Source organism: Pelodiscus sinensis, chromosome 3, assembly GCF_049634645.1.
Source record: "Pelodiscus sinensis isolate JC-2024 chromosome 3, ASM4963464v1, whole genome shotgun sequence".
In the NCBI taxonomy this organism is placed as follows: Eukaryota; Metazoa; Chordata; order Testudines; family Trionychidae; genus Pelodiscus; species Pelodiscus sinensis.
This window is the reverse complement of record NC_134713.1, coordinates 36132552-36154000: the sequence shown is the minus strand read 5'-3', so window position 1 is coordinate 36154000 and position 21449 is coordinate 36132552. Positions and strand designations below refer to the sequence as shown.

The 21449-nt window shown below is 45.2% G+C and overlaps 1 protein-coding gene across 3 annotated transcripts in view; it reads left to right on the top strand.

Moving 5' to 3' along the window:
- The window catches only part of ERICH1 (glutamate rich 1), a 175867-nt gene that overhangs the window by 94486 nt on the left and 59932 nt on the right, over window positions 1–21449 (top strand). For all 3 annotated transcript variants that reach the window (XM_025188602.2, XM_006130972.4, XM_014577454.3), the window contains one exon: window positions 20688–21062. In XM_025188602.2, the coding sequence (XP_025044387.2) occupies window positions 20688–21062 (375 nt within the window). The remainder of the gene's footprint in view (window positions 1–20687; window positions 21063–21449) is intronic.

Below are 21449 nucleotides of genomic sequence, written 5' to 3'. Positions count from 1 at the left end.
AGCTAATTCAAATTAGCGCATCTAGACTTAAAAACTAGTTTGAATTAGCGTTTTGCTAATTCGAACTAGTGCGTCCACACAGATTGGACGCTGGGTTGCATTTACGGGCAGCTGAAACTGGTTCCAGCAGGTCATCAGGTCAGTAGTTCCTTTGTGTGGCTGCTGTCTGAGGCTCATGCTTAAAGGGACCCCCCTGGACAGCCAGTTCTCAGCTTTTCCGCTTGCTTGCCTACCTCGCCGAGGGACAGCAAAGCGTTTTTCTCTGCGCCTGTCTATGTCGGTGGTTCCCATTTGGGATGCTGCCGCAGTTGGCAACATGGAGCCAGAGCTCGCCCTGGGCTTTTTGGTGCAGTTTTTGGACTTCTTGATGCAAGCCTGCCAGCAATGGCTGGAGGCTGCCTTGCACCACCTCGTGCACATCAGCCCCCTACCTCTCCCCCTGGCCTTCCCGGGGGTCGTGGAGGAGCGGCAGCAGCGCACGGACGCCAGCGTGCCCCGCCACATCTGGCATCTGGACACCAGCAGCGACTGGAGGGACCACATCATCTTGGAGCACTGGGGAGACAGACAGTGGACCCAGAACTTCAGGATGAAGAGGGACACCTTCCTGGAGCTCTGCAAGTGGCTCACGCCTGCTCTGCGGTGACGGGACACTTGCATGAGGCACGCCATCTCCCTCCAGAAGCATGTGGCCATCACCCTCTGGAAGCTCTCCACGCCGGACAGCTACCAATCCGTCGGGAACCAGTTTGGCGTGGGGAGATCCACCGTCGGAGCAGTGCTCATGCAGGTTCGGCACCCACTGGCCACTGGGCCAGGGTGGGAGGGGGGCTGCAAGGAGGGGATGGGCCACCCCAGAGAAAATGGGGAGGAAGGAGGCGAAAGTGCCCCGCACCGGAGGGTTCGGTCTGTCCCGGCCATACTACACGCCACCCGCGGGGGTTGCTTCCGGGAGTGGGGTGCGGGGCAGTGCCAGAGAACGAACACTCCCAGCCACCCGGGCGCCCCAGTGATTCACGGTTTGCTGTGTCCCTCTGCAGGTGGTCAAGGCCATCAACCGGGTGCTGCTCCGCAGGGTGGTCTGCCTCGCCGACCCAGATGCCATCATCCAGGGATTCGGCACCATCGGCTCCCCAACTGCGGGGGGGTCATTGACGAGACGCACATCACCATCCGTGCCCCGGAACACCAGGCCTCCCAGTACATCAACCGAAAGAGGTACTTCTCCGTGCTCCTGCAGGCTGTGTGTGACCACCAGGGCCAGTTCATGGACATTAATGTGGGCTGGTCCGACAAGGAACACGACGCACGGGTGTTCCGGAACTCCTCCGTGTGCCAGAGGCTCCAGGCCGGGACCTTCTTCCCCGACCGCCACATCAGGGTCGGGGACGTGGACATGCCCTTCTGCCTGGTGGGGAATGCGGCCTACCCCCTAGAGCCCTAGCTCATGAAGCCGTACACGGGGCACCTCAACCTCTCCCGCCAGGCCTTCAATGCCAGGCTGACCAGGGCCCGCATCATGATCAAGGGGGCCTTCGGCCGACCGAAAGCCAGATTTAGGTGCCTCCTCACCCTCCTCGAACTCGCCGAGCACAACATCCCTCCCGTGGTTGCATGTTGCGTGCTGCACAATTTATGTGAGCGAAACGGGGTGGCTTTCCCGCCAGCCTGGATGGCTGAGGCTGAGCGCATGGCTTCCCACTACGCTCAGCCCCGCATCGCCGCCATCTGGGAAGCCCAGTGGGGGACCGTCCAGATCGGGAAGCCCTGCGGGAGAGCTTCCATGTGGAAGAGGAGGACTGTACTCTCCCTGCATGCCCCACTGGGGCCTTCTTTCCCCTCCCTAACCCCCCTTTCTAATGTCAAATAAAGACTCCTGTTTTGACAACCAAAATCTCTTTTTATTTTACAGAACTGGGGTGGGGGGAGGGAGGAGTGAGGGTGGGAGGAAACCTGGGAGGAGGAAGCTGGAAATGGGAGGAAGGGAAGGGAAACCTTAGGCTTGGGGGTCCTGCTGGCTCTCCCGTCTCGCAGCACTGTGGGTGCGGGGGCGTCAGGGGGAAGTGAGTGTAGAGGGTGGGGCAGGAAGGACAGGGGGTGCGGAGGAAGCGGGAGGGGGAACAGGGGTGGGAGGAGGAGCAAGAGCTGGGGCAGCTGCAGGGGTTGGAGCAGGAGGAGGCAGGAACCTGTCCACCAGGGTCTGGAGGTGACATCTGAGGGCACGGCTCTGCTCCTCCAGCACCTCCAAGCTCCTCTGCCGCAGCCGCAGGTCCTCCCAGACCCAGTGCTCCTGGATGCGGATCTGGTGCTCCAGTAGCCGCAGGTGCCACCTCTGGTAGTCCTCCAGTTTCCTGGCGCACCTGCTGGCCCGAGAGCGGGTGGCTGTTGCAGGTGGGGTGGTGCGCCCTGCAGTCCCAGGTGCTGCAGCTGTGGTGAAAGAAGAGCAGTGGTCAGTTCTCCCTGGGGACATGGTGGGTGAAACCCAGCCCCCCTCTGCAAGGCCAGGGCCCGTGCATGACATCCAGCTGCTGCTCCATGGTGGGCAAGGCCATGGCGCACGGTCCCTGGGCTCCTTCTCCCCACAACCCCCCGTACACATAAGGGGAGCATGATGGCACTCACATGTGGGGCCCTCCCCGGCCTCGGATGACACAGCCAATGTGCTCTGTGGGGTGCCTTGGGGGTCCTGGGTAGGCTCCCTGCAGGCTCCTGGCTCTCGGTGTCCTCCTCCTCCTCCGTGTCCAGAACAGGTCCCTATGTCCCGGGGTCGATCACCACCTGGGGGGCATGGACGGCATGAGCCCCCAGGATGTGGTCCAGGGCCTCAAAGTGGGGGCAGGCTTCCGGGTCGTTCCCTGGCTGGGAGGCCCTGGAGTAGGACTGACGCTGGTCCTTGACCTTGCAGCAGACCTGCTCCTGGGTCCGCATGTGGCCTCTGGCAGCCAGGCTGTCAGCCATGAGGCTGTAGACGGCCTCGTTCCTGTGGCTACTGTGGAGACTGTGGACATTGGAGGCTTCCCCCCAAACCTCGATGAGGTCCACGATCTCCTGTGAGCCGCCAGCCTGGTCCTGGGAAGAGGGGGAGGGCTGGATGGCAGCAGGTGGCTGGCTCATGCCGTGCCAGGTGCAGGGTCTGCTGGCTGGGTGCTGGCAGGCTTGCAACTGGCACAGGCACTGTAGCCAGACTGTGGCCCTTTAAGGGTTCTGGGGCCGGGAGGGGGCAGAAGAGTTTCTCTGGTGGTGCCCAGAGTGGCCACCAGGGCAAGCTGGGGAGGGCTAGCCTCCCACTAGTTCGAATTAAGTGGCTACACAGCCCTTAATTCAAACTACTTAATTCGAACTAGGTGTTAGTCCTCGTAGAATGAGGTTTACCTAGTTCGAATTAAGTGCTCCGCTAGTTCGAATTAAGTTTGAACTAGCGGTTTGCATGTGTAGCGCCTATGAAAGTTAATTCAAACTAACTGCTGTTAGTTCGAATTAACTTTGTAGTGTAGCCATCCCCAATGTGAAATAGGCTTGAAACTGTTGTAGTTGTATTTAAGGCTTATAAACTGTATTAACTGTATTTGAGGCATGAAGGTATAATTACTGCATTTAAGGCTTGAATTAACTGCTTTTCAAGCTTGCGATAAATAAGGAAATGATTAAGTCTCTCTGGTGTGTCCTGGTTCCTAGCATATCAAATTGTAGTGAACACACAAAAATGGAGTCACAAACAGGATCCGGGAGGATCGTTGCCACTTTTCGGTCATGGTGGGATAGGAAAGGATAAGGACCCGGGGATGATACTGGGATGGCCATCTGGTAAAAGTTCCCTGGATTTGGAAATTTTAAAAATGTTTTAATAATATTGATAATTACCTTATTTGTAACCTCCCATACTTTGACTAGCCACTGAAACGTGAAACATTAATAGATGCTGGATCAAGCTGGTGTTATCAGCAAAATAATAAAAAAAAAAGACCATGCTTATTTTAATGGTAAATAATGAACGATAGAGGTAGCATATAAATGCTAGCAAACTTGTATAGCAAAGAGGAATTCCAAATCTAGTAACAGAGGTCAGATGAGAAGCTACCCTGAGAAACTAGCAAATCTATAAGCAGATATAGTGCGAAAGAGGTCAGAATAGTGCCAGCCAAATTTCCTTGCTGTCACAATCACTATATCAGTGTTATGGTACACAGTGTTAAATGTTGCTGAAAGGTCAGGAAGAATGAAAGAGAGAGAGAGCCCTTTTCATTATGTTAAGTAACACATTTGTAAGCTGCCATAAGGCAATCTTGACACTGGGTATAGATCTCTAGCCACCTAACTAGGTTCTGTGTTTTTGTACCTGATGTAGATAACAGATTTCTGCTTAATGATTCACCAATATAGGTAATGAACTCTTCGTTTGTTTTTCAGTTGGGCATTTAGAACAATTAAAGGTGTAAACACATGAGACCCTGCCTGGTTCCCCATTCTTGTCTTTACATGTTGACATTTTACAATAAACAATACAAGGTAAAGGCTTTATTTCTTCAAAATAATGGTCTTCGTCAGTTGTAATCAGAACCAATAAGATTCTGTAATCTACCATATTCTGAAAAGATTGGTGGGGTAAATGCAAGAAGAAAAACTCTGGCCTGCTGTCTCGATGCATGAAGATCAAGTAATGTTTCAGTTTAATCTGTTTTTGACCATTTCCCACTTTCAAATTAGAAGAAATCTTACTAAAACTAAGGCAGAGGAATTGTGATTTCCTCTGGAGCTTGTGTTCTTCCTATCACTAAAGAAGTTTTTACTACTAATTGCATACTGAATGGTACACACAGTAACTGAGTCAGACCCAGCTCAAGGTATCCCCTACAAAATGCATGTTTCTCAAGCTTCATGCTACGCACCTACATCTCCTGGAGGTGGCAGGTGTGTGTGTGTGTGAGAGAGAGAGAGAGAGAGTGTGTAAGGGGGAGAGAGAGAGGAGGATGGCCTTGTCCTTAAGAGACTGGACAAAGCCTTGGAAAGGCTGATTCAGTTCCTAGCTCTACCCCAGCCTTCCTGTCTGATCTTGAGCAAGTCAATCAGGATCTGATCATATGCTCATTGATGTTAATGGCAAAGATATGGAGAGATCAAGGGCAAAATTCACAAAGATAATTGGGCAATGAATCCATCTTCAAAGCCACTGCTCATCGGTCACCTAAGTTTCTGCTGACAGGTATGCACAAGGCTGCCTAATCCTGATGCTGGCCCATAGCCAACAAGCAGCTCGGAGCTCTGGAAAAACCTATCCATTGTGTCAACATGGCCCAATCCCTTCCTAATGGGGGTAATAGTATTTTTCTAACTCATGAGGCAGATGGGAGAATTAAAGCTTGTGAAGAATTAAGATATTTCAGTAATTGGCACTTTATAAGTACCAATGTAGCCAGAATCTGAGAAAAGTGAAAAGAACTACTATGCATGCTTGTAAACATTATTATATAGCGGTTTATAGTTGAAACTGTATGAAGTGAAAAAAATTTTCAGTCCATAAAGATACTGGGCAGTTCTCCAGTAACTAATAGTGATAGCATCACCTCAAATCTTGGTTATGGTGTTAAATATGTAATGTGAAAAACTCTAGTTTGGATGCAGATGCCATATTTTTAGGCTTAGAGGAAATATAATAAGTGCAGACTATTTCCCTTATTACAGCAGGGATTTTATTTCCCTCGTGATGCCATGTAACTGAACTGATATAATAAAGTCCATCTCCTTTGTGTTTAAAGGAAGAGGTATTGAGCAATCCCAACTCCCACTGAAGTAAATAGGAGCTGAGGAAGACACTGCACTGGCAGACCCATAGGTGAACACTTCCAAGAATCTGATAACTTTCAGTGCTGCTGTGTTTGGATGCCTGGCCTGAGAGACATGTTGGGACAGATTTTTCAAACTTCTGAGTAGGAATGTGAATGGTTAACCAGTTTACTGGTAAGCTTATCCAACCTTTCACATGCAGCCCCTTGCTTAGCCGGCCTGCCACCGCCATCCCTCCACACCCCATTTAAGCAGTAAACCATTTTAACATAACATTTAATCCATTAACTGATTATTTGGGATTTTACATTCCTAATACTGAGTACCCACAACTCCAGATCACCACAGTAGCATTTTACACAGGATATTTATGGTGTATTCCCGACTTTTATCTTAACTAATATGTGGATTTTACATTTTTTGTATGTGTAAATTTCACTTCCCCAAATTTAAATCAGTGGGGAAGATTTTTGAGCCAGGTCCTCTGTTGCTTGTAAATCAACATAGATTTGTTGACATAAATTGGCGCTCTGCCTGTTTATGCCATGAAGGATCTGGTCCATGATATTCTTCATTCCATTTCTCAGAATTCACCTAACATGGTGTTAATGTAGCATTGCGTCTCCTCATTAAAAAGTTTCTAACTTAACATTTTAAACCATACATAAAATGAACTTTGAATATCCAATGTACAAATTTTAATCCAAATCTGTATTAATAACACAAAACCACCCATGTAGAGAAGATACTACAAAATAAAAATACTCAAAAGGTTTGTATTCCTTATAATACACCATGACTAGCAATCAGGCATGCTGTCAGAGATTTTAAAAAATCAGTAGAATTTAGAACAAAGCAATAAATTAAAGAATATTTTAGAATATTTTAAAGCCTTATAATCATGTTTACTAAAATTGATAAATTAGAACAGATTTTTAGTACTCAGTTATATCATTTTGGTCTTTCAGAAGTAATTTTCAAATTGCAACTACATTTCTGTCCTTTATACTATTAATTACCAGGAGTTATAATAAATATCACATTTTCCACATTAAATCACTTGTCATTTAACAGTCTGCAGTCCATTAGTTCAAATTAAGCCTTATATCCAACATCAATTTATCCTAACTGAAAATGGAAATTTTAAATGCCACTCAAGTGTTTTAGTATTCTGGCTTTTCTCAACATTCCTCTTTTATTTTTCAGAGAAAAAGGGAACCCTGTGGGTTCTTTAAACTTCCAGTTCATCGAAGACCAAATTAGGGATGTAAGCAAGTAGTCAACTAACCAATAAGCCTAGGCAGCAAAGGAGGGGGGAAGCAGGAGCCAGTGCTGAGGAGAGCTGGCTTAAAAGGCAACACCGGCGGGGAGGTCTGCTGGGACCCATGTGAACAAGCTGGCAGCTCGTCTCTTAAAATGTGGAGCGACAGTGGGGGTAGGTCCAGGACCCAAGACAGCTGGGACTGAGCCGAGCTGCCTTCCTTTATCAACCAGTCATGTAGTCGATAAAAAGTCCATTGACTACATATTACCTGCTTCTTAACATCCCTAGACCAAGTATCAAAAAAGGATTTTAAAGAAGACTCTTTGAAATGTTAATCTGTGACGTATAAAATTAGAAGAAAAATCAGATTCATTTTATTGAAAACAAACATGTGATCTGAAATGTTTAAAATGTCTTCAGATTTGTTGTTATAAATTATTTCCGTAAAAACCCACTTCAGTGACTGGCCAAACTTGATGGTAGCTTCAGTTCATGTACAGAAACAATCTTATTAAGAAAATAATCTATTTAGCAGCAATTAGGCTCTGCAGCTGTTAAATTGTAAATGTTCTGTGAGCACCCACAGCTTGGCATCTTTATAGCATTTCTGATTCAATAGCCCTAAAAGAAGTTGATTGGCACAGAAAAGTGGCTTTAGCCTTCATTGTCACTTTTCCCCAAATTGTGAAGCTTTAGAGCTGCCTACTTTTTTTTATCTGAGTGTCTGTCTTCACCTCAAATTAAGGTGTAATTGTAACATGGGCAGGCAAATCTGTGCCAGTTTTAATAGTTAGTAAGAATAATAACAGCAACTAAGACTTGGCAGCACAGCAGAGAATAGCAACCCAAGTATGTATTCAGGATCTTCGGTACACTTGTACCGGGGCTGATAGCCTGTGCTGAAATGTATGCTGCCATATATGGCTATCGTAAGTAACACAGGAAGGCATACAATTGCACCTTCAGCTGGCTGCATAAACATTCCCTTTATGTCAAAGTAGTAATTACCAATGAGGTTGGGGAACTTACTGAGAAAATGTAGGAAGTGCTGGCTAGAGTCTGAACATGAAGGTGGTTAGTTGACAGGTCCTAGTGAGAGGTCAATCAAGAAAAGCCAAAATGCATAAATGTAATTTAAAATTAAAACAGAGATCATTAAGCATTCAAGTTTCTTATGTTTAAAAACCAAGCCACGGAGTTGTCAAGCTCCAAGGGCCAGATTGATTCACATTTTTTAAAAAAGTATTATATGTATTATGTCTAGGATCTCAAATTGTGGGGGAGGATGCCATTGTGATAGGTACTTACAAACACAGAGCAAAAAATACAGTCCCTCCCTAAAAGAGCTTACAATCTAAATATAAGATAAGAGATGAGAAATGGAAACAATGAAGTTGGCATTGGTCAACATGGTAAACTGAACTGTTGTCAGACTTTTTTAGACATGGCAAAGGAAAGTTTTGAAGGAGGATAATGAATTATTTTTAAGGATGTTTATAGGGAGCTCCTCCCAAGTATGAGGGACAACATGGGAAAAAGTATGAAGATCCTTGTTTTAAAATGTAACGAGTGATGAAGGCTGGCATCCTGGACTAACTGGAGATGGGTGTCAACATTTCAGTAATAAATGACAATGAGCGTGGAATGGGGAATAGCCTATTAAGGGCTTTTAGAAGTAAGACAAGCAGGTTATGTTTGATATGATGGAGAAGGACTTTGAAGAATCCTGTGGAGAGTTGCAAAGATAGGGGTGACATGGTCAAAGTGACTTAGAAAAAGATTTTTGCAGCAACATTTTGAATGGATCTGCGGGGGCAAAATTGCTTGTGCGAAGGCCAGAGAAAAGGATGTGTAATAATCAAGACGTGAGGTAATGAGATTTTGGATGAGTTTTAGCTATGTCGATGGATAAAGAAAGGCCAGATCTTAGAGATATTGTTTAGAAAGAATCTGCAAATTTTAGATGTAGCCAGGATATGAGAACCTAGAGCAGAATTTCTCACATGTGGCCCCTATGGCTGCATTCAGCCTCCAGCAGATTCTTTTTTTGAGGACCTGACAGCTTCCAAAGCATAGACAGAGACTGGGGAGGCAAAGCAGCAATCCGTCCTTGTAGCACCCAGCAGAGTGGTGGTGGTGGTGGTGTCCATAGTCACTCAGTAAAATTATTTGTAACTAAGGTCCCCATGTAAAGTACCAACACTTCTGATTACAAATCTCCTGAATGGCATTATCAAGGGCAGTGTGAAATGCTACCTTGATGTTTGTCCTGGTATCAGCAGGCAGGGATGTCCCTAACTCCCCCCCCCCCCATTAGGGTGTATACCCCCCCAGAATTTCCCCAACATGCCTCCAGTGTTGTGAACTATGGTGCCATACAGCCCACCTTCACCCTCACGGTCTCATCCCTCATCGGCCCTGACACCCCCCCCCCTTGTAAATTCGAATACCCCCCCATAATTTTAATTCCTGTGGAGGCTACTGCCAGCGGGGATCAGTGCCCCGTATTGGCAGCTTCTTTGGGAGCTCCAGGAAGTAACTCTGAAGACACATAGGACCTATGTGCATGGTGTCAGAGGCAGTTCTTGTCAGTGAGTCGCTGCTGTGTTTAGTCACTATGGCACTCCCCTGGTCAACTCCCTCCTTCCACACAGCAGGACACAGAGAGCCTGGGGTTCTGCAGGCAGCTGGTGAATTCCTGATCTATGTTCCCTGCAGCAGACTCTCACTGAAGAGCCACAGAATGAAGGAACAGAGAGACAGATTTGTCAGAGTGGCCCCCCAGTAAGAGTCTGTGGCTGTACTCTGGAGCCACCAAAACAATTGTGTGAATGCCTGATCTAGAGAGAGATTTGCATTCAAGATGACACCCAGTTTATAGTTCTGACTGAGAAGCGGAGTGGTGGTGATGTCTGAAGTGACTAAATAAAAAAGCTTTCTGTAAACCAAAGTCCCCATGTGAAGTACCAGCACTCTGTGATGTATGTCCATCTGAAGTGTGAGCCATATGAAGTAAGATCGATCACAAATCTCTGAAAGTCAGTGGGGTTCTTTTAAGTGACTTCAATATGCTTTGGATTTCATGTATTGGGTACAGTTATCTCTAGGGAAAACAAATTCATTAGCAGGAATTCTCTCTGCACTCTGAGGATAACTATGGCCCATATGTGCATGAAGTAAGAACATATAATGTGAACCAGTGACAGGCAGCTGAGACTAGATGAATTCAAATTAGAAATAGGACATCATTTCAGCAGTGCAGATGAGTAACCATTGGAAGAAAGTAGCAAGGGAGACTGTCATTCTCCACGTCTTGATATCTTCATATCAAGGTGGGATGTCATTCTGAAGATACTCATTAGTCAAACATACAAATTATTGGGCTCAATATCAGGGTAACTCTGTGAAATGTAGTGATCTGTGATATACAGGAGTTGAAAATAGTAGATCTTCTAGTTCTCTTTTGACTTCAGCTCCATAAACTGTGAAGAACATGTCTCATACAGGCTTCTTCAACCTTCCAGGATGGAAAAATCAATTTGTCATAGAGAGCAGAGATACTTCATTTATTATTATCCATTCATTTTTACAGTAGTCCTAAGATGCCAGGGTTGCACAATGATGATCACTGCACAAATATATAATGATTATTGGCCAGCTTATAATCTTTGATGCTGAAGTAGACCACAGAAGAAACTACATATGAGTAAACCCATTACAACTGTGTTTCAGAAAATCAGGAGACTGAAAATGCTAATTTCTAGTGCTATGTTTTTGAGTTCTTTTGAAAATTGTTATTATTTCCCATGCACCATAAGTCTTAGTGCATTTGCTAGCCACTGTTTTTTTCCCCTCTTCGACAAGTTACATCCTGCTGATACCATTTAAGTTGCACCATAAATAGCATATTTTTTCTCTCTCAAACAACCTAAATCAAAATGAAATTAATTTACAGTGACTGCTTGGTGCACTATGGAAAAATATGTAATGACAGGGAAGGGGAAAAAAAGCTTAAAATAGATGGAAGATAAAAAGAGCCAACTCATTTTATTTGAGCAAAAGAAGATGAATGCTATTCTCTGAATATAAATACTGCATACACATGGGTGGCATGTGCCTCCTCCATTTGGGTAGACTGAGTGTGCCCAGACAGTGGCCTCACCCCTACTTAGTCTCCTTCCCCTGAAGTTCTGCCCATGCTCCACCGCTGGCCCTGGTCAGCCCCTTCCTAAGGCTCTCTGCCATCTCCACCTCTCCATCCCCTGCCCTCACCTCCTACTGCTCACCAGCCACTTACATGTGCCTCTTTGTCCCCTCCTCTAGTGCATCCTATCCACCACTCATGCTTCTTCACCCTCTCCTGAGAGGCTTCCACATAGGTGGAGTGGAGACAGGGAGAGGAGAAAGGATGATGGAACCTATGGGGGAAGAGGACAAGCAGGAATGGGGTCCTGGGGCACAGGGTGGGTGGGGCCACAGATGGCACACATAGCTGGGACAACGGTCCAGCTATTTAGGGAGGCTTATCCTCTTCTGGCCTCTAATACCTGTCCCCTATGCATAGACATCTTCCAAAAAGCCCATTGTGTGAATTTGAAAGTCCTTGACCAAATATGGTAATCAGCTGTGACAATCCCAGTATCTGGCACTAAGAATGCATTTTAAAGGAATCTTTTTAGAAACCTGTTGTGTACAAGAACTTTATTTCTTCAGACATTACACTTGACTCTCTATCTTTTTCCACCTCTGCTATTTTGGGTCATATCTATCCAGTGGAAGGCGGGCATGTATCTACTCTTTGTGCCTTTGAAAAATCTCCCTCTAAATCTGTGCTCTGCACTGTCTTTTTAAATTTGGGGTGCTGTTGACTCTAATCTGTAAAGATCCGCTGGCCTGATTTTCAGTAGTGGTGAGCACCCATACTTATATAAAAATTGGTGGGAGCCTTAAAAATCTGGCCCTATAGGGTGAAGGACTTACCTTCCTTAGGCATAGGGTTGCAAGGAGTCCAGTTTTTTAGTGGAATGCCCTATCAATAGTCATTTTGCCTTTAAAAGTCTAGGTGGTAGTACAGTGGGCCTATGACAGGCTCCCTGTCTGCCGTGGCTCCATGCTGCTCCCAGAACCAACAGTAAATCCCCCTTCTGATTCCTTCACGTAGGGGCAGCCAAGGGGCTCTGCATGCTGCCTCCACCACAAGTGCTGGCTGTGCAGCTCCCATTGTCTAGGAACCACAGCCAGTGGGAGTTGTGGGACAGCACTTGTGGACAGGACAGCACGCAGAGCCACTTGGCTGCAACTCTTCCTAGGATCCAGAGGTGGAAATAGTACTGCTTCCGGGAGCTGCTTTGAGGTAAGCACCACCTGGAGCCTGCACTCGCCCTAACCTGTCCTAGCCCTGAGCCTCTTCCTGCCTTTCGAACTGCTCAGCCTCAGCCTGCAGTGTCCTCCTGCAACCAAAACCCCTCATGCCCACTGCCATCCTATAGCCTCTACCCCCAGCTGGAGTTCTCACCCTCACATGCTCCATCCCCCTGCCCCAGCCCTGATCCCCCTCCTGCCCTCTGAATATGTCAGTCCCAGCCCAGAGCACCCTCTTGCCACCCAAACCCCTCATTCACAGCCCTACCTTGGAGTCTGAACCCCCAGCCAGAGCCCTCATCCCTTCTGCACTCCCCTCCCCCCAGAGCCCACACCTCCAGGCCAGCGCCTATATTTCAACCCCCTGCCTCATTCCAGAGTTGCCTCCCATACTATGGACTCCTTGGCTACAGCCGATATCCCTCTCCACACTGAACACCTGATCTCTGGGCCCACACGAGAGCCCACTCCTCCAGCTGGAGACCTACATAAGAACGTAAGAATGGCCATGCTAGATCAGATGAGAGGGCCATCTACCCCAGGATCCTGTTTTCTGACAATGCTAGTGCAAGGTGCCCCAGATGGAATGAACAGAACAGGTAATCATCAAGTCATCCATCCCCTGTCGCTCATTCCCATTCAAGCAAACAGAGGCTCGGGAAGGCAACCCTGCCCATACAGACTAATAGCCATTGATGAACCTATCTTCCATGAATTTATATAATTATTTTTGAATCCTCTTATAATGTTGGCCTTCATAACATCCTCTGGATTCAACAGGTTGATTGTGCATTGCGTGAAGACCTGCTGCTTATTTATTTCATTTGGTGAATCCTAGTTCTTGTATTATGAAAAGGAATAAATAGCATTCCTTATCCACTTTTCTATACAACAGTCATGATTTTATAGACTACCCTTACCGCCTCTCACATCCCAAACTGCTGTCTCAGCCTAGAGCCCCCCTCACAACCTGACTTCTTTCTGTCCCATGTTGGAGCCTGCACCTCCAGCCCAGTGAAAATAAGCAAATGAGAAAGGAGTGTGAGCGACAGAGAGAGGGATGGGGCAGGGTGAGGCCTTGAAGGAATAATGGGGCAAGGTGTTGAGTTTTGTGCATGTTGACAACCCTATTTCGACACCACCTTTTCCCCTACTGAAGCCAACAGCTGGCATTTGCTCAGTCTTCATGTGGGAGTGAAGGTTAGGTGTTTCAGTGGAGGTCACTCAGATGTGTTCATTCACCAGAGACATTATGGTAACTTTAAGGTGACAGTACAAAACTTGTCTTTTCAATTGCTAGCACTGAATTTTTCTTTGTGGTTGGGCTGTGGGAAAATGCAGAAAAGGGAGACTTTGTCAGACACATTAAATGCAAGTTTGTATTTGTGTCATATGGCCAGGTGCCATGAGAATGGATGCATATGAATATCGATCAATAAATGAAGTCAATATGTAAGAATGAAGCATTACTATTATAATCTTAATTTCTATTTTGTCTTGAAGATCTCAACGGGACTTTCAAGTGTATGAGTATTTAGTAAACAAATCCATTCATTCTAATGAATATTAATGATCTGAGCCCTTTATTTCAATCTGAAGCAGTGTTTATGGTGTTTTTATGACTGTATTCTATTTAATATGTTCTTATTAGAATTGCTTGGACAATATAAATTATGAAAACATACTAATATCTCAAAAATAACAGATTTCTTGAATCAATAGCAAGAAATTATTATTAGAGCAATCTTTGTCACTTTGGTTTTTCCAAGAATGTAAGAAGCCCTACAAACTGCTATATGGTGCAAGAGATCAATCAATTAATTAACAGTGGAACATCACAGATTTGAACATGCATTCCAAACTGATGAGTAAAAGTCAGATTCTAATATCTTGGACTCACTTTAAGTAGTAAGTCTTACTTCTCAGAGAACCCATCTGAAATCCAGTTCGTAAAGACATAAAAATTTGATCCAAAAAGTGTCATGAATGGGAGCAGTGCATGTGATATGTCACATTCTGATGGGCAAGCAAGGAGCACAAAGATTTAGGCATTCCTATACTGCAATGATCCCCAAACTTTTCCCATTGTGACTCTTTATCCATAATGGAAATTGTCCACGTCACCCCTGGTAACTGTAGTTGGGAGCTGACCTAGAAGCAGAGCCATGGTTGGGATTGGGAACCATTGGGTAGGAGCCAGGGCTGGGTGTGGGGCCATATCTGGGGCTCAGGTCAGGGCTGTGGCTATGGCTAGAAACAGAGCCACAGCTGGGGCCGGGAATGTGGCAGGAAGCTGAGGCTGAGGCCAGGGCTGGAGCAGAGCTGGAACAAAGTGGGACTGGATGGGCCTCTTTTTCGGTCCTTTATGGACACAAGCTCAGGCCCCTCTTTGTCCTTCCAAATGTTTTTCCACTCCCCACAGATTGGAGATCACTGCTATACTGGAACAGACCGATACTCCATAGGCACAGTAACAGTGCAGTACCAAAAATGCTTCATTGAAGGTGAAAGAAAAATTGTAGTGGCAGTTGTGGGTTATCCCTTCCCCAAGACAGAGATTCCTCCTAACCCCCAAATCTGTTAGAGGCTGGCTTATACCATCAGCCTGAGGGCCTGTATATCATCCAAAACTCTTATTTGCTGTTAATATTTCTATTATAGCATACTATATATTTCTGTTATTCTTGCAGTCCAAATAAATATCTAGTCCTTTTTTAATACTTGTAAGCTCATGGCCTCAGTGTTGTCTTGCATCAGTGAGTTACATAAGAACATAAGAACGGCTGTACTGGGTCAGACCAAAGGTCCATCTAGCCCTGTAGCCTGTCTGCCGACGGTGGCCAGCACCAGGTGCCCCAGAGAGGGTGGACCGAAGACAATGATCAAGCGATTTGTCTCCTGCCATCCCTTTCCAGCCTCTGACAAACAGAGGCCAAGGACACCATTTTATTCCCTGGCTAATAGCCTTTTTTGGACCTAACCTCCATGAAATTATCTAGCTTCCACAGGCCAACTCACTTTAAGAAAAAAGTATTTACTTTTTTCTATTTTCAATTTACTTCAAAGATAGCAAATTCAATGTTCCCTTGTCCTTGTACTATGTAATGTGCTCTAACTTCTCCCTATCATTCCTTTATTTATATGTTGTTATCACAGCCTCTTTTATTCATCTGAACTCTCATGTAAATAGTGCTAATATTTGCTGTCTCTCTTTATGTGGTATTTTTCCAGTCTGTTCATCATTTGCACTGTTATTTCATAATTCACCTATTACAGTAAAACTCCAATTGTCCAGCATCCAGTGGTCTGGCACTCCAGATAGTCTGGCACCAACTGGAACCCGGAAGTGCTCCGGCCAGCCAGACAATTGGAGCTGCTCTGCCCCCGGCTTCCCTAAGTCCGCTGCTGGTCAGTTTCAGCAGCGGTAGACTTGGGGAAGCTCTGGGGCAGAGCACCCCAGCTGCTCTGCCCCCGGATTTCCCAAGTGAGCCATTGCTGAAACTGACCAACAGCTGATTTGGGTAAGCCGGGGGCAGAGCAGTGGGAGTGCTGCTGGGTTGGTCCCGTAGTGCCGCTCTCTCCCACACTGCGCAGTTCCCCGCCGACCCGCACCCCACTCCACCCCACCCCAGACCTCTGATAGCCCCCTTCCGGTACTCCGGCATATCTGATAATCCGGCACCCCGTAGGTCCTAAAGGTGCCGGATTATCAGAAGTTTACTGTATTTGGTTATATTCTGATGGTAATGGGATGACCCGCACTGAATACAGTATTGCAGATAAGAGAATGCTATTGATTTATACAGTGGATTTATAATATATTTTCTATTCTTATCTATTCCATTTCTTCTCCATCCTTATATTTTGTTTACTTTTCTGACTAGCCAGGTGGAATGACCAGTAGGAATGTAGGTGGGGCTTTCAACCTGGGACAAAGGAATTGGGGTTTTTTCTTTTCTCACTTTTGTCTCTCTGGGAGTTCTCTGCAGCTACAGAGAGGGACAAGCATGTCTCTCTCTCTCTCCCTCTCTCTCCCTCTCTCTCTCTCTCCAAGATACCATTCTTCATTTTCTGTAAGTAGGGTAAAGTTTAGGTAGTTTCGTTAGGTTTTATTGTTTTAAGGATTGGGTATGGGATCTGAGATCTGGCACTGCTTAAAAGATGTTTTGGCTTTTCTTTGTAACTAAGTTCTAGGCCCATGGAGTTTCTCCATGAGTATATTTTGTTACCTCCCTATCTAGTCATTATGTTTGCAACAGGAATATTGTTGTAATAATAAAAGTTCTTTCTTTTCTTTTTATTAACCTGGCAGTGGTTAATTGTGTGCCTTGATTTTTATCTTAGGGGTGAGATTTCCCAAATGATCTTCCCCCGGATTTCTTTATCAACATTTGGGTGGTGGCAGCGGAAGTTTTGTTCCCAAGATCTAGGTTTTTAAGATTTTTGGGGAAGTTTTATACCAAAGCCTGGTAGATAAGGCTTTGGGGTACACTTGCTGGCCCCCACTTCTGCATTTATCATGCCAGAGTGGGGAAGGAGCCATGACAGAGATGTCCAACACAGATGGCCAGGTCTTTTTCCTGAGTTGACACAATTCATTAAGAATCTAGTATTGAGTTTTTCAATGTATTTTCTCGTCCTGTGTGCATTACTTCTCACTTATCAACACTGAGGTGTTTTTTTTCCTGCATCGAGTATCATAGTTGTCGTACTGTGGTACTGTATCTGATGCAGCACTTACTGATTGGCTAGAGAACAGGATGTTTAACTTAGGAAAGATGAAGAGAACTAAGTACACCTAAAAATGCTAGGTCTGATTCTGCTCTAACTTACACTGGTGTAAAACAGATGTGACTCCATTGAAATCAATGGAAGTACACCATTTCTGAACCAGTATATATTTGGGAAGAATCAGTTCATTCTGCCTTTTCACCCTGCTGCCTCCAGACTTCATGCTATACTGAGCTACAAAGGATAGGAAAACCTTGCACTTCACTCAAAATTTCTAATATATTAATCCCTTTCCACCCTTTTGATATATTTTTCTTGACGGCTTCAAGCTTTTGGGGTGTGCCTGCCTCCATAGAATGAAATAGCTGCCTTGATCCTTAGTGGTCTCTGGCTGCCACAAAAGCAGCCCTGAGAAAATACAGCTAACGAGCTGGATCGAGCCTGCCAAACCACTGGATCTGGCTCACAGACACTGCAGGGAGCCTCAAGCAGGCTCCCCACTTCCCTCACCCCACCCGTGCACCGCTCAGAAACACAGCTGTGGGGTGGTTTCACTTTATAAATTGAGCCCAAGAGGGAACTTTAGGAGCTGCTCCCACCCCCAGCATGATCCCATTGGCAGGCTTCTCGACAGAAACTGGCCAGTGGGAGATGCCTGTTTCAATAACAGGCAGCCACGAAGCACAAGGGGCTAGTAGTTATTTACACTGCAGCCTGTGTGAGGGCAGGGCGGGCAGGCAGGGAGGCTGATTCAGGAACAGGCTGCTGACTGGTAAGTCTCCTGGTCAGAGCCTGCCTCTGGCACCCCAGACCCTCCTTTCCCCAACCCCCTACCCCCTGCTTCTGCCACCTTACTCCACATACCCAAATCTTCTGCCCCCTTCCTGCACCCGTACCCCCTCCCAGATCCAGCAACCCAATCCCCTGTCCCAGATCATAGTCCTCTCGTGCCCTAGCTCACAACCCAAACCCTATACCCCCTCCTGTACCCCAGTTCCCTTCCCCAGATCACAATCCAACCCCTTGCACTCCAGTCCAGTGCCCCAGGTCACAACTGCCTCCTTCATTCAAATTCCCTCCTGTACCCCAAGCTCCCTTTTGCACCCAGCCTCCATCCCAGACCCTGCACCTCATCCACTAATGTCATGGAAGATTGCAGCCCTCAGTCACTTTCCACATTCTTGGAGTGGTCCCCCATCAAAAATTATTGCCCACCCCTGCTTAAAAGTGTCTTGGAGAATATGTATCAGAGGGGTAGCCGTGTTAGTCTGAATCTGCAAAAGTGACGAGGAGTCCTGTGGCACCTTATAGACTAACTGAAGTGTAGGAGCATAAGTAGTACATGCATCTGACGAAGTGGGTCTTTGCCCACGAAAGCTTATGCTCCTACACTTCAGTTAGTCTATAAGGTGCCACAAGACTCCTCGTCACTTTTGGAGAATATGGCAGCTGAAACAGATTATAACTTCTTTCGTGATCAGAAATTGATGTGCTTATATAAAAAGAGGGTTAAGTAATTTCAGGGTTATCAAATTTTATGGTACGATTTACCTATTATAAAAAAGTTAATCCAGTCAAGCCCAAAATAGATATTAAAATGCAACATTGGTGCTTTGTTTATATTTTCTTCCCCCATTCATCCCTGCCTTTAGCTCTCATATTTTACTCCTCCAGGGCTACACAGACGGTATTTTTCCTACATCCCATATGTCCAAATCCTACAGAAAGATGTTTAGCTCAAATATCATGCATATGAAATGCTCCATAGTGCAGGTACAAAGTGCAACTTAGCTTTTGGTATGTCTTTAACAGTTGCAGAACAGAAAATTTATTTTTTGCACATCTTCACAGAAGGAATCAAAATTTTCTTTGCAGTGAGTCATCCATCATCTAAACAGGAACTGAGGGTCTTGTAGTGATATTAGAAGAGAGAGAGTGGCTCAGAGCTAATGGAATTTGAGATAGAAGAGGAAACACAAATGAAAGAAGCCCCCAGTTACTGAGAAAATAGAGTCCAAGGTTGGAGGGCCACACAAGTTGTGGATGTCAGAGGCAAGTGGATGGAGTGTGCAGAGCAGCCAGCAGTGTGGACCTGATTCACTAGCATAAAACTAGTGTAATGGAGTAAAACCCCTCCTTTGACTTCAGCAGAATGACAGTGGTGTAAAACTAATTTGCAGAAACTCAGGGCATGTTTTCAGTTGAATTCAGAATTTGAAAATAAAAGGACAATAAGGGTTAAATGGTCTTGCTTTCTGAAGTGAGACAGAAAGGCAGCAGTGTTCAGGGCCCCATGAAGATTGTGAATAAGGATATCATTAGATTGTAAAAAAGAATTGCAGTTAGTAAGACAGGACATTACTTTAGGCATAAATAAGGATTTCAGCAGCATCACAGTCAAAGTTAGGGTGGACTTTGGCAATCTTCTGTTGGTGTTGACAGACAAGACTTGTGTTCAGAGGTAATGTGTGGGAGAGACGGTAAGTCCAGTGTTATGGATGATTTCAAAGTTTTGGCTTTGGGTGCAAAAATAAGATCTGAAAAAAGGAGCATAAAGCAGGGGACTTCATCCTCTTGTCATTTCAGCCTTTTAAAAGTGAAGCAATGGAGAAGTTTTGTTATAATCAGGGAATGACAGTCAAGACAAGCAGTTAGAGCAGTGGTTCCCAACCTTTTCCAGATGGGGACCCATTTTGACAATTCAGGAAGACTTAGTGACCCAAGGCAATTCAAACAGGGGGAGGAGGGAGGGCAGAACCACCTGGGGAGACACTTGGCGACCCTTTTGAAATGTAATGGTGACCTATATTTGAGTTCCAACCCATAGGTTGGGAAACCCTGAGTTAGTGAGACCAGCAGTTTTTAGTCAAGGACGTTGTTACCTTAGGTGTCTTTCTCCATAAATGTGATGTCCAAGGCTACAGCTATCAATGATGTAAATGAAAAAGAGGAAAAGAAAGAACCAAAGACTGAGAGCTGAGTTATGCATTTAAGGCACTGTCCTACAATGAGGGTATTCAGGAGCTTCATCAATCATTTGTAGACTTGTAAGCAGTCCTCTTCTGTGCTCGGTCAATTCCACTGGCTGATGTTCAGAAGGGTGTGTGTGGGGGGTCTGTCTTGAGTCTGTTATCAAATACCAGTGACAGCACAGCAAAAGCACCACCTTTACTATGTTGTGCCCCCATATGTGTGAGAGTGTTCTTTCATTCTTACTCTCTGAATAGGGCCATACATAATATGGCCCTGAGTCTTGAGGCCTCTCATACAATGAATAAAGAAAAGTAAAGTAAATGGAAGGAAAGAGACACTGGCCTTCCTATTAGATGCATCCAAGATCTTTGAGCTGTTGTTGTAGCTGTGTTAGTCCCAGGATATTACGAAGACAAGGTGGGTGAGATAATTTCTTTTTCTGGATCAACTTAGACTCAAGATGTGTCATTGATAGGTATAGCTGAAAGCCACACTGAAGAAAAAAAATAAGATTAGGAGCACCTAGACATTCCAGAATTAGAAAAACATTATTAATATGACTCTTTTAAACCTACAGATGAAGGTTCTCAAGGACAACCCAAGAGAAGGCGCATTCGAAGGAAGAAACAAAGAAATATTGTTGGAAATCCTGAAAATGTATGTGGAGGACAAACTGAATCTGGGAAGCATGAGACTCTGTTTCAAGATAATTTACAGCTGCAGCAGACAGAAGACACAAAAATAAGCAAAAATAAAAAGAGGAAAATGAAAAAGAAACGACAAAAAGAAAAAATGAGAGCAGCTGGCTTGCTAACAAAAACCACTGCTGTGGATTTTACATATCAGCCTGAGAAGGACAACAGTGAGGAAGCAGACATTAAAGACATATATGAAAAAGCAGATGGCATTTTGGACTTCTTGCGGGCAACACAAGAAATCTATTTTGCTGACAGTATGTACCAACCTTTTTTTTCAATAACATTAACAGTTTGAAATTAGGAAAAATATGCATATTATATCTATACAAAATGGGCTATGTCCGTTGCTGGCTTATTAATCCACTGAAGAGAGTAAGGGTTACAAGTGCTTAGCACATCTAAAACTCAGATCCCCTTTTTAGGTCTCTAAATGTGCAGATAGGTGCCCATCAGTAAAAAATGAGTTCTCTGGTTCCCTCCTCTTTAAAATATGTATAATATTGCTTTACCGCTTTTGTAATTCACATAGTGAACCTTGGACAAAAAGTACCAAATCATCCAAATTGGATTTTTTTCTGTGAATGAACATCTACATGAATTTCTTGATGTCAGAAACATTCAAATCAGAAAAATATTATTTT